The sequence below is a fragment of the Hesperophylax consimilis genome, chromosome 16 (assembly GCF_061612785.1).
Source record: "Hesperophylax consimilis isolate HC1 chromosome 16, BYU_Hcon_1.0, whole genome shotgun sequence".
NCBI classification, from domain to species: Eukaryota; Metazoa; Arthropoda; class Insecta; order Trichoptera; family Limnephilidae; genus Hesperophylax; species Hesperophylax consimilis.
In genome coordinates this window covers 17,047,942-17,062,486 of record NC_142851.1, presented here as the reverse complement: position 1 = coordinate 17,062,486, position 14,545 = coordinate 17,047,942, and the positions used below count along the sequence as shown (strand labels likewise).

The following is a 14,545-nucleotide window of genomic DNA, read 5'->3' as shown; positions in this document are numbered from 1 at the left end:
CTACGACAGTGCTGCATGGCCTTTTGTCTTCATGATCCCCGTGGCGGATCTCAAGGGCATTCATACAGCACTCTTGATTTACCGAGACAATTTCAAGGACTAAAAAGATATTTTTTTATAGATAAAAGAAATTAGCGATTTGCATCTTTGGCCACCTACATCTTCTATATAAATAAAAATGTAAGGACGGGTTGTTTCGGAGAATTTGAACAATTCATCAAATTTCAACGTTCATTTTCGGGTTCTGTAAAAGTCCTATTCAAGTTCTGTTATTATATCATTGTAGGCTAGTTGCTTGACAAAACTGAAATAAAAACAGAACTTGAAAATGAACATTGAAATTTGATGAATTGTTCAAATTCTCCGAAACAACCCGTCCTAAATGTTCGTTGGTTCAAAATCTTAAATCTCCGAAAGTTCTCTTCTGATTGCTTTGAAATTTTGACACAACGCTGCATTCGAATACGCGTATGTTTTTATATACCTAGAAAATTAGAGGACATCTGTGAAAAAAACAGCGTCATCTGTTGCACGTAAAAGCAACACACGCTATTGTTTCTCTCTCTGCACAGACAGACTGAGCTACAGCGATGTGTGGCTGGGTACAGCTAGTAATAATATAAAACAACAGTGAGATATTTTGAAAAACTACTGTTCTAAGATATTAGGACTATTGCTTTGGGGTAACAATTGGGTATTTAGTAATTGGGTGTTTATAGTATATTATAATTAAATAATATTTAGGAATGTTTAATTCTTTTGGATTGTGTTGAGAGCTCAGTAGTTTGGGGAATGTTGAATCATCTTTTGTAGCCCTCGACTGACTGACTATCTATTTATAAACTCTTACAAATGAATAATATTCTGTCTTGTCATTATTGGAAAATGATTTACTGTACAAAATAATGTTTCAAGTTTGGTGGAATTCGGTTGGTAATGGTTTTGGGTATTCTTGTGTGTGAAAGAAAGAAGGGAATCAGTCAGTAAATCAAGTTTTCCGTTCACTTTTGCTGACAAAGACATTTTGCTAGGAATGATTAGCTTAGCCAAAATACAAAATATTGCATATTATATCGTAGAATTAGCTACAGTTGCAGCAGTTTTGCTGTCCCGAGGACATAATAGAAAAAAATGCAACTAATAATTATGAAATACAATGTTTATGATGATATTGTAAACATTCAGTACCATATTTTAAAAAATGATCAAATTGAAGCAGAGCAGATGAATGAAACACAAATCAACTGCAATACTAAATACCGCACAGGAGTCCCAACTGCTCCCAACCGCCTGGAGCAGTGATACTATGGAATCCCTAATGGGGTATGTTGTGAGGCTAAAGGTAGTGGGGAGGGGAATGAGCATTGAGAAAATGAAGGTGGGAATATACCCGGCTATTCAGATCTGGACTAAAGCCTTTTCAAGCAATGTTTCAATTATGAATGGTGGTTTTCCACAAGGGCGATACTGAGAGTATCGTCCACTGTGGAACATGCTGCACATATACTGCATAAATAATAATAATATTTGGCTAATTTATATAGCGCCGTTTTCGTGAGAAATCACCTCAAGGGCGCTGAAATATTGACTGTTTTGGCTAAAAAGTTCAAGCAACAAAATGAAAACTTTACAGGAGACAATAAAAACGAATATTTATGGATTAGTATAACTAATTTAAAATCTAAAAGTTTATATGAAAGTGATAATTTGTTTTTTTATTATTTTGATGTAAAATATTGCAATTATATTTAAAATTATGAGAGATTTAAGAGTTGTGCAATTTCATCTACGGTTTTATTGAAATAACCTAAAAAAAAATTTATGCATAAATTTAGTTATAAGAATAAAAAAACCTTAATCGGCCAAAATTACTTTACCCTGTTGTACTTTGAAACTGTTCTACACGAATCCTCTGAAAAGTAACATTACCAACAAACAGTCCACGTATATATTATATTATTTGAAGTGAATTAATTGTAAAACTGGGTAGTAACTACTATAGGTTATAAATCTAAAAGCAGTAAACACTAAAATATGAGAATAACCAATTAACAGTCTACTCTGAAGTACAATCCAATATCCCATAATAAATAATGTAGATCTTGTATCACAATTTAAGTTGCTTCATGTTTGTGAGCCATTCTGCCAACCTGCTTCCTAATAATACACCAATCAATATCTCAACCATTTGCATCTGAGCCCACTCCATTTATTAGCATTTCTCAGTGCCTTTATTTGACTACCACAGTACTTTGTGAAATACATTTTAGAAAAGATAAGAACATTTATTTTACTATGTATTCTCATGACCTTTTGCTAGCAATAATTCTTTATTGATTAAACTCCACCTGATTGTGGATTTTGTGTTTACATTATAATAAGTTCTACTATCTGCTAATCTAAGCAGTCTCAATAATCAATAGTGGAATAATAAAATTCATGCTGTTATTTTAGTGCTTTCTTCTTTTCATCCATATTATATTATATAGGAAAAGAAGTTACCAATCATATTAACCCCTTGCACTATTTATATCCAACCGGTAACATTGGCAACCTGTTAGGTTGGAAAAATGCATAGGTTAAAATTAGTGGTTTCTTGTTTTCATCAATATGGTGAGAAATCTATAAAAAAAACAATAATTTTAATCCATTGCACTATTTGAATTCAACTGGTAATATTTTTTTTGTACTCCCAGAGGGCTTTTACATGCTATGTAGAACATCTTTTTTATATTTGAAAAAAAAAATTACAATGATAATAATAATAAAAATAATGAAAATAAATTATAATGACAATAATAATAAAAATGCACAAGAGTTAACAAAATACAGGAAACAGAAAATATAACGATACGTTATCGCTTGTCTGAATTCTTCACACAATTAGTTCCAATTTTCAAAATGACATATTCAAATCAAACTTGAACCATTTTTCACTCAGGACTATGCACAGAATTGTTATAGACGTTACGATAAATCGACATTGTAATTTTTGGAACACCATAACTCAGAATAAGGTAATATTCAGTTACAACCAAAGTGATGACATAGTTAATGCCCAAGAAATACAAAAAAGTAGTTATCGGTTAACCTTGAAGATGTAATCTCCAGTTAAAGTTATAAACGGAATATTGTTATCACGATGTACATAGATAAGTCTTGAAAATATCTATTAGATTCTTTAATTGTAATGCCTAGTTCACATACGCAGGACAATATTGTATTGTCACAGCTCACAGCTCTGGATCCATTATGCTAGTGTGAATAGAAGTGTGGAGGACAGGCCGATGAACTAAGAGTTTGTCCTAGAGATCGACGGACAGGCTATCTCCGCAGGAGGATGTCTTACCTCCATCACCGCACCCCCGGCCGCATTGTCTACGAGTAAATGTCTCTCGGCTCTCGGATCTCGTTTATATTTATTTTGTATTGTCCAATTGTCATGACCTGCATAGTCGAGGCTGTTCACGTAGCTGGGACAGGAAACTGTTGTATTGTTTTCTGTATTGTCCTTGTGTGAACTCGGCAATATTCCCGTATGAAAGAATCCTCACACCAACCAACCTGTCTAAAAAGTGTGTTTTATGTTTGTTAACCCAGGATTTAACCCTCTCAGTAGGTACTAAAATTTACGTAGATCCACATATTCCCTATTTTTTAAACTTTATTATTTTAACAATATATTTTCCTTGTATGTTAACTTTAAAAATTGTTTCTGATAAACATTTAACATCAATATGTAATAGGACATTTCAGTCCTCACCTCAGGACACCTCAATCCTCTGGCATATTCTTTGAGAAGATCGAGGTATTTCCACTATAAAATCCATATAAATGAAATATTTCTGGACGAAAACAAAACATTTTTTTTTAAGGTAAGAAATTTAGAAATAAACGTAATTTTTGAAATATTAAAATTTTTAAGTAAAAATATAAAAGTTTTTTTTTTTATCTTAAAATGGCTCACCTAGCGTTTTTTGTAACTAAAATTACTGATTATGAAATAATGAAATGTATTCTCTTTCTAACACCGTTTATTTCATATTTCTGACCATGACAGTAAGGGAGATACAACGATTACTATGAGATCACATAAACTGTTTCCAAAAGCGAACTGATTGGCCCGAGTGGGAAAGGTATTTTTTAGAATTCAGTAAAAGCCGATTAGACTCTCCCATCATTATATCACTGTACTACAAGTATTAAGACAGCGACCGGGACATAACAAGTCAAGTGTCAAGCCATCAACCCAGCGGACATGTATTTAAAATGATTTAAGGATTGTTTCTGAGTGATGTGTGTTGTTGTTGCAGATATCGGCCAACCTATTCCGCACTCTGCCCCCGAGCGAGAACCCCGACTTTGACCCCGAGGAGGACGATCCCACGCTGGAGGCGTCCTGGCCGCACCTGCAGCTGGTCTACGAGTTCTTCCTTCGCTTCCTCGAGTCCTCGGACTTTCAGCCCACCATCGGCAAGAAGGTCATCGACCAGAAGTTTGTGCTGCAGGTTAGTTACTCCATCACAGCGGCACTTTCCGTTTCACCTCCTCGAATCTCTCCACTGACTGTGGTCCTTCGCCATTCCTCATTCCTTTTCTGTCCTCGCTCAGTTCTGTGAATGTGTAACTACGCCCGTAATACATCTGCGCTAAATGATTACAATAGAGCACAAATCGTAGAATTCCACAGGAAAGGTTTAAAACAGTTTCCCGCTTTACTAAACTGCTATACCTCTCAAAATGTTGTATGCGAAACGCAATAACCCGTTGCGATGAAACATTTTCGTGGCAGCTTGGCGTAAAATGTCAGCAGTAATCCTTCTATGCCGCTGGTGCTCTTCAAGAACTACGAAAAATGCTTGAGTCTAGGCATGCGGTGGATTTCTAAATTTTACATGTGAATTGTAGAGCTTGAGTCTGTACTCTCAACTAGTAAAAATAATGCCAGATTATAGTAGGTGTCGGATAATTAAGAGGCGGATTACTGAGACAGTACTGTAATGTTATTTTTGTTAGGAAGCTGAAGAATGAAAAAAATATATATAAAAATAACGTTTCCATGACAATTCAACACACCTTTAAAAAGTGATGAAACAAAAACTAGGTTAAATAGTTACTTACGTAACCTATTTTTGTTTCATCACTTTTCATGACTTATCACTTTAAAGGTGTGTTGAATGGTCATTTTAATGAGTTATCCGGTCACCAAAAAGAATATTGTCGAACTGAATCGCAAGTTTAAATTTAAACTGATATTAAAATTGATAGACTTTACTATGTGCACCCAGTATCTTTACGCGTTTGTGGGGTAAGAGGAGACTGCGGGCGGGTATTCCAAACTAGTTTGAACATATATTTTTTTAAACACTCCTAACTATAAGTGTGCACAAATAATACATTCCAAGTGTCCTCTTTTTTCGGATTTAATTTTTAACAGTTGACATGTGTCGGAATAAGATATTATTTTTTAATGAAATGAATGTCGCATTAAGTATCTTTATTTCATGCAGAACGTGGATATGGGTATATCAGTAACTTTACAAAGTGATGGCAAATCAAATGGACACTGTAATAGTCATTCATTTGTTGAATTCTTTGAGTTATTCATTACTTGTTATTGTTCTGCCATCAGATGCAAATACATACATCTCATATTAAATGCTGTATTTTCGGCAAGTAAAAAACTTCCTATGTTGTTTTCCATTGTTGGATTTAATTTGCTCTCTTTTAATGTTTATTTATCAAAATTTAACTAATTTTTCTCTAATACATAGGTGTGTTTTCAAATCTATAAATAACATTTCGGAAATTCAATGTATGTATACAATTCTGTGCAAACTCTGTGATGCATTTAGTCAAGTCTTTAATCTGTTATTTTTCATAAACTGTACCATGATTGTAAAATTTTCGGACAAGATGCTTTTTATAAGTTATTTATTTATACTATTATTTCCACTTTGCATACTTACAAATACACAAGTTGTTTCATGTTGCATGGTGTAACTAATTTTGTAAGGAAAAAGAAGAGTATCCAATCATTAGACACTGGATATACGCACAGTTGAAATGGCGAAATATGCATGCAAATATGAACTATCATTGCCAAAATATGCACTCACAAAGTCTAAAATATGCACTTGTAACTATTTCAAAATATACTCCTAAATTAAACGATAAAAACAGGAATATGTCTTTTGGAACACAGGTCTTAGAAAAAAATTCACGGGGAGGGTTAATTGGTAAAATCTGGTCCATTTCTTTAGGATATAAAGAAATATCTAATTTCAAAAGCTTATATTTTGAAGAATAAAAGCGACTGAAATATGCATGAATGATCAAAATGGCTCCAATATGCATGAATGACCAAAAAAGGCTCAAATATGCACTAATGACTGAAAAGGCTGAAATATGCATTAATGACCAAAAAGGCTCAAATATGCACTAATGACCAAAACGGCTCAAATATGCACTAATGACCAAAACGGCTCAAATCTTCACTCTTCATGCCAAACCAAAACACACATTTTTGAGATAAGTATTGCAAATTTGAAAGCTAAAATATATTTCATAGACTTACTGATTTAAAAGTTTAAGTAACGAGACTTTCAAAGTTTTATCTACCTGCATAAAAATAGAAAACAGATTATTTCTCTAATGTTCAAATTTACATATCTCAAAAGTTTTGCATGTGGGTTGGTGACTTTACCTAAGCGGCGACGAAATATGCATTATGTACTTGCAAATATGCAAGTGCGTATAAACCAGATTATAGCAATTACCATTCCGAATGGTAACCTCCAAAGTGTTGATTGCCCTGATGATTGGATACACGCTCATACATAATGAATACTTCACTCTGGAGAAATAGCAAGAGCATAATCAACTTGTTTTGTTGTTTAGTTGTTGGACCTGTTTGACTCGGAGGACCCCCGCGAGCGCGACTTCCTGAAGACTGTGCTGCACCGCATCTACGGCAAGTTCCTGGGCCTCCGCGCATTCATCCGCAAGCAGATCAACAACATCTTCCTGCGCTTCGTCTACGAGACGGAGCACTTCAACGGCGTTGGGGAGCTGCTCGAGATACTCGGCAGGTTAGTTAGAGTAACAGAAACCTTCAAATAGTCAACATTGACACCATAAAAGTTTTTTAACAGTCAAAAGGGCAAAATCAAGCATATTAAATCAATTGTAACTACTTATAATAATATGTAGATATATTCGGGCAGTTCCAATAAGGTCAGTGGCTGAGTTGGCATCGCGTCTGAGTCCAGACCCACCCAGGTGTAATGTTTTCAAATACTTGGCTGACTCCGTCCTCCATCACGACACAAGCATCATTATTTATATCCTGGGAATGTTTCTTTCTTTTTAAAAAATAATAAATTAATGTGTTACATATATAAATAATGTAACTATATGGGCTCCTTTAGTAAAATCAATTGATAAACACTATTTTATCTCTTGTGAATGGTTACCTCTAGACACTAGAGCAGCTTAGTTTGTCTTATCGATTCTGCTTATTTGTCGACATACCGTGCTAGACCCCCGTATTTGGTTACTAATCAATGAGAATAATATATGTGTTGAAATTGTAATCCAAAAACCTCAATAATTAAACTAATTGTTAAACTGAAATACCAGCTAGGATTAATAGGATTAACGCGCGCAGCACCTCACCACAATCTGATGTAATGCTGTCCGAAACGTTAGCTAAAGAAGGAAGAAGCGCAACACGCATAGTAACCAAAAAAATGTGTTGTGTTGTCTGGTTCCAGCATAATCAATGGGTTTGCTTTGCCGCTGAAGACGGAGCACAAGCAGTTCCTGGTGAAGGTGCTCCTGCCACTGCACAAGGTCAAGTGCCTGGCGCTGTACCATGCGCAGCTGGCCTACTGCGTGGTGCAGTTCCTGGAGAAGGACGCCACGCTCACGGAGCCCGTGGTGCGCGGCCTGCTCAAGTTCTGGCCCAAGACGTGCTCCCAGAAGGAGGTACTGTACCAAACCAACATTCACACCTCACTCAATTTCTCACCCCAGTTATCCTCCAATTCGAGGGTTTCTTTAGGTCTAATGGAGTGTTTCTAATTTTATCTTTATTTGTACTTTTAACATATTTATAAAAACTGTACCAAATCAATTTGTATACAGTGAAATTACTTAAGAAGTTTAATTTCTAATACACTTTAATTTGAGAAAATGGATTTTGCCTTAAACCGCTATATCTTTGAAAATAATACATATATTTGAGTGTTTTTTTTTTTTACATTGTCATAAGTACATAGAAGTAAGTAGTAACAAACAAAGGGGCGGGATTTTCCTATTAGGTACGGATTCATATTCTTATGGTACTACCTGCGTAATGGTATGTATACATTTGCGAATCGAATCGAGAACCGAGCCTTGAATTATGAGAAAGGAACGAAGCAACAGCAAACGGCGTTTCGCGGATTCGTTCCTTTCCCATAAGTTGAGGTTCAGTTCGTTAGTTTGGCTCGCATATGTATACGTAGCATAAGATTGTCAGCTATGTGAACTATTGCTATCCATCGGGAACAATGTAAAATTGTCATAAAATCCGTGAAATTTGAGCTTCACAAATTTGTTCCCTTTTTATGTCTTCTTTTGTATTACAACTCATCGTCAATTTTTTGTTTTAAAAACCAATAAATATGTTTATGAAGGTACCTAGTTACGAGTACCTACATCCCTGCACGGGGTAAATTTATGATAGTGATGCACAACATTTTCAGCAGGGGGCCACTTTGCCTATATTTCGCACAGGCTGTGACATACAAGCTGATATTTTTTGTTTTCGTTGACTCAAGAATTATGGTTTTTCGTGTTATGCTAACCGGTTCTTCAAATTTGGTTCCATTTAGGAAATGCAGTGTAAATTAACCAAAACTCTCAGCCAGGGTTTTCAAGAATTACCCCAAACATTTAGATTTTTTTTTATTTTAAAAATATACTGTACTACTGTGAATATATTGATAGTAGAGGCAGGGAGGTAGTTACATACGACTTTTAACCCTTGGGACCTTCTAAGACCCAAACAGTCCCAAATGCCGTGCGCGCATTATACTCTCCTAAGACCATATTTGTCCCAGAACGACCGCACATTATTAAAATGCATATATCTCTCTTCCTCTCATCTAAAAATTAATTATTTCTTTTATGTCAGAAAGAGAACGAAATAGTGCTTGTTATTGTCTTTGAAAAAATGGAAGCTTGTAGAAGGTTCGATCCGTGCAAATCAACAACGTCTCAAGGGTTAAAGAACCTATTTTGGATAAAACAATCAATAACTATAAGGAGAAAATTTAGTTGGTCCCCTCGTGCTCGTTATCACCAAGTTTGACTGTACACAAATAAATGGAAGTTAGTCAGTTTTGGGTCATTTAGTGATGTTATGTGTAAAAAATGTACATATATTATTATATTACAGAAAAAATGTTTTTCACTTTCGCACAAATCATTACAAAAAAAAATGACTTGTGTTTATTACCCATTCTACAGCGTTAGATAGTTTCCTTTTGATTAAATATTCTTCCATACAAGAGACGAGAAGATAAGGAAATGGGAGACTTGTATCACATTATTATATACCACTAATGGATCCCGCAATGCTTCGCTATTGCTAATGTCTTTCTCGGGCATCTCCGACTTCCTCCACCATTCGCTACTACAATGTTACTGCTAAAAATTTACATTACATCGACTTATTATTGCGCTAAGTATTCCTTGGGCTTCCCCGACTTCTTGTACCATTCAAACCACTCTCTAAACACTCCTGACACTAATAAGAACAAACATTCAAATTTGCAGCGATACTGGTCGACTGCTTTTCGAGTTTTACTAGTGATTTTGAGGAAACTACATATGGTATATTATGTACTATTTTTTTTGTAATTAATGTATAAACACGTTATCTGTTAAGGTGGTTACAATTTACAAAAACATGCTTTTGAAAAAATATATTCTCCTTAAAACGGTTATGGACCACCATATTATGGAGAAGATTATAAATTATAAAGTTATTATGAAAATAGAATCAGCTGGCGGACGGTGAAAATTAAGCATCTACCATAGACATATGAATATTAGTAGACCTGCCCTAAGTGATTAAAAGCGTATTATCCCCACTCCCCATACCGGTTCCATTGGAGCCGGCTGTGCTCGCGTATGGCCTCAAGTGAAATTTGAAAACGTGACGTCATCATTCTTGTGCGAACTATGGTCGAGGCATCATCGGTTCATTTTACGAAATAACACGGCAAAATGTTGACTTGTACTATGAAAACTTGTAAAAATAGATGTGAAAAAGAGAATAAACCCAATTGTCGTATTACATTCCATATATAAGCATTATTTTACTTTATTTTAAGCATATTCACATCGTATAATATGAATCAGTTGTTACTATCACATCGAGAAACGTCTGGACGCGAAACACAAAGCTGGTTGGTTGCTGGGAAGTAAATTATGAACATTTATAAAAGTGTCTTAACTAAATACTTAAACGAAATATTCGACTCTGAAAATGGAACCGAATTTTTTTGCCGAATTTGGACTTCCGCAAATTTGTTCATAACGTGGCGAGTAATTTGCGCTCCCATGTAAAAATGTCTATTCATTCAAAAGCAGATTTTACTTTTAAGAAGTAAATGGTGATATTATAATGCGAGATGCCTATTTACTGTCAGATTGATTTATTGACGAATCACAGTCAGCTTCACTCCCTTCGTTCTTCAACAGTTGATTTTACCCCTCGCCATTATCTTCTCGTCTATTAATTCCTATGTCTGTGGCATCTACACACCAAAAGTTAGGAAGGATTTTTTTCCAATCCTTTCTGTCTGTTCGTATGTTTTAAATCGCTATATCTTCGAAAATAATGGAAATATTTTAATAAAATTTTTTACATACTAACTCAGCATACCCAAGCTATAAAATTTCTAGCCGAAAACCAAGTATTATTTCTAATGCAACTTAATTAATCGAAAACAAAGTCATTGTTGGGTCATTAGGGTTCATTTTTTTAAGTATAAACTAGGTTTCAATTTTATAAAATTACAAATTATTATAAAAACAAAAACAATTGCCACATCTCTAGTATCGTCAGAGTAACACATTATTACCCATTCAAATACCATGTGTGCAATTGCCCCTCGCACGGTACAGCAGACCAAAACCATCGGAATGTGGTAATAATATTAGTTATTTTTTCAAATGAAATTTAAAATAATCACTTACGGTAGAATGCTTCTCGTATTGCTCACGTAATATTATTTATTGTGTATCACCATCAGAGATGTGCAAAATGGGTACCCAAAACCATTTGAAATGCAAAATGGAAATGGGTCAAAACTTTTCCATTTGAAAATGCAAAATGCAAAATGGTTTTTAGAAAAGCATTTCAAATGCAAAATGCAAAATACCTATTTTCAAAATGCATTTAAAATGCAAAATGGTTTCTCAGGTCAAACAATTAAAATAATTATAAAATTTTTAAACACTTTGGTCATTTAATAATGGACATCAATGTAGAACAAACCATATTACATGATGGTAAATCCAAAAACACCACGACTACAGAATATGAAACCACAAAAAATTTGCGCTGGACTAATGTTGCCAACGTAAAAACGTAGAAACTGCTATACAACATTTAATATTACAGCGTCATGGCAGGGGCCCCATGTTCAGTATTTGAATCAGTATTTTTGTAATGGTATCACTCAATTGCCAGGGCTCCTACCAGGGAGCAACTTGACAAATGGAAATTATCTCTCATAGCGATGTTGAGGACCGACTGATATTTGGGGCTTATGAAAAAAAGATGAGTGGAGATAGTAGGAAGAATGTTGCAAAAAAGCATTTAAAATGGAAAATGCATTGAGAAAAGCATTTAAAATGCAAAATGGTTTTTAGAAAAGCATTTAAAATGCAAAATGGGAAATACCCATTTTGCATTTTGCATTTCCATTTGAAATGGATTTATTTGAAATAAAGCACATCTCTGATCACCATACACTATGAGGTTTAAGTTTCTAACCACCTTTATATAATCAGTTACAGTTCACGTCTAAAAATTGTTCATCTAATATTTCATTGTTCTTCCTCCATATCACTTTCTTCAGAATTACTGAACTGTAATGGCATCACTGACATTCTTCTCCTGCAAGGAATTTCTTCACTTTCACTAGATTCTTCATTTTAACTATGGAATTCAGGCAAATAATTACTAGAACAGGCAGATAAATTATCTGCGACGATTTCGTCATCACTTTCGTAATTTTCAGAATCCATTTTGAAAGGTTTGAAAAAGCAAATATAAATATTATCTCCTCGGAACACAACTGTAGGACAATTTTCTTTTTAAAAACTGGCATGCACTTCTAAATATTTATTATAATCCGCCTAACTGTGTTTGCCGATACCTGCTTTTGTTAAATGCGCCCGACACTCTCCGCTCGCTCGCACCTAGGAGTTGAGTGGGTGCGGAACAGAGATAGAGAGATTTGTTTCAGGTTTCAGGGTAATAAAAACCCTCGTTCCAGGAATTGAATTATTATAATAACAGAATATCGTCGCATTAATTCGTAGACTGCGTAGCTCCAAATTTTTCGAAAATACGTTTTTAATGCCATCTGGTGTTAAAATTAGTCCCGCATCGACTAGTAAAACTGGAAAATTAAAAAAAAATATAACCTTTTAGATAAACACAAATTAGAAAACTGCGTAAAATCATGGTGCCATTTTTACTCGCGAATACTTCGAAACTCCTTAATTCAGTATTGGCCGGTGAGCCGTGCACGCTTGTTGTGTTTTTGACTGAGGAAATTTATTTACGGTGTAATAGTTTTACCGTGAAATTAACTGAGATAAGTTGATTAATCAATTTTGAACATTTTATAACCTTAATTTCAATTGTGAAGTCACGAATAGTGTTTTGTATCTGTAGTCTAAACTGACGTCTTCTGCATCGTGTGACGCTCTGCCGTAGCTCTCTTGTTTTATGTGCCTCTGCGGTTGCGTTCACCGCTTTTACAGTGGTACCTGCTTATCACCACACGCCCTCCTGATGTCATCATCACTGCACGAATTGATTTAACTAACCCGGAGCCCTTCGCGTCCTACCCAATAGGTCGTTGTTCTGTGATTATCTCTTCTTCAAGGTCACCATCTCTTTGCAAGTGGATCTCCTGATGCATATCCGGATCCGGTTCTTCACTGACCTCTTTAAACAAACCCAAAATATTGACAGTGGAACGTGCGGCAATTCCATCTCGTCTCTCCTCAGACACAGTCCGTTCTCTGTCAGGCATCTTCCGCGGGTCAAGCACATGTCTTGGTATGCCATCTACTTCGATGTTGTTGACTGAAGTAAGTCCTGTCACCCTTCCATGCACGATGTGCATCTCCCATCTACTGGCTTAACCGCAAGAAGATCGCCCACTTAGAACTCAGTCAATACTTCCTCTTCTATATTCACTTGCGCAGAAGGGTGTCTCCACGAGTAAGTGTGAACTATACTAGACAGCGCAACACCTTGATCATCCTAACTTTTTGCAGCCAAAGATTGTACCAAAACACTGCCTGCAGGGGATCGCTTCCACTTCTGGCTGCAGTTCTCTTTATTGTTTGATGATGTCGTTCAACTATACCGTTTCCAGCTGGTCGGTATGCCGCGCAAAATCTTTGACGAACATTCCATCTCTTACACTTATCTGTAACACTGTAGGAACAAAATGCAGTACCATTGTCCATGAGAACTACTTTGGGCGGGCCTCTTTCCCGAAACACTTCTTCCAAATGTCTGATAATCGAAGCTGCATTATCTGACTCAATTTCCCGCCACACGGCAAATCTACTTGGACCGCAATCGATAAATGTGAGTAAACATTTCCTACCGAAATGAGTAACATCAACTGCCAAGCGACTCCAGGTTGTCACAACATTAAGATTACCCGGTTCATGGGATGATGGTGGAGGGTCAATTGTCCTGCATTGTACGCAGGAACGCACGCATCTATCGACGTCCTTTCTTCTCGCCTCGGGATCGACCAGCCGGGCAAGATGAAGCGTTCACTTTACTCCAAAGTGATGCTGAGCATGAAGAGTTTCTACGCTTAAAGCACATGTTTGCTCACCAGTTCCACTTTCAAGTCTCTCCCACCTATCTTCACACTCTGAGGAGTCTCTTTTACAACGTTTCCTGTCATGGCTACTCTTTGCCCGGGTCTTGCAAACCCTAGTAAGTACATCAGTTTTATTTCTACAGGACAACAAGGGTGATCGACAATGTCAGATCAAATTCTTCTACAATCTCCTTCATCAACCCCAAGCGTCACTTAACGAGCATCTCTGACACGACTACTCCCGGTCAGTGAAGATCTCACCCAGCACAAAACCGTCGCCGAATCTGTAATGATCTCCAGAGTTTGAAGATTTCACTTGAGAGTCAGATTTAATCCCTTAAGGAAGGAAAAGTACCAGCATTTACAAGACTTAAAACAGACATTAGAAAAGGATTACCACTCCT

General features: G+C 35.9%; 1 protein-coding gene across 1 annotated transcript in view; it reads left to right on the top strand.

Annotated features, from left to right (window-relative positions):
* The window catches only part of LOC149416805 (serine/threonine-protein phosphatase 2A 56 kDa regulatory subunit epsilon isoform-like), a 55,576-nt gene that overhangs the window by 31,143 nt on the left and 9,888 nt on the right, over positions 1 to 14,545 (top strand). The window contains exons 3-5 of the mRNA XM_089640974.1: positions 4,314 to 4,508; positions 6,901 to 7,091; positions 7,776 to 7,989. Coding sequence (XP_089497100.1) covers positions 4,314 to 4,508; positions 6,901 to 7,091; positions 7,776 to 7,989 — 600 coding nt within the window. The remainder of the gene's footprint in view (positions 1 to 4,313; positions 4,509 to 6,900; positions 7,092 to 7,775; positions 7,990 to 14,545) is intronic.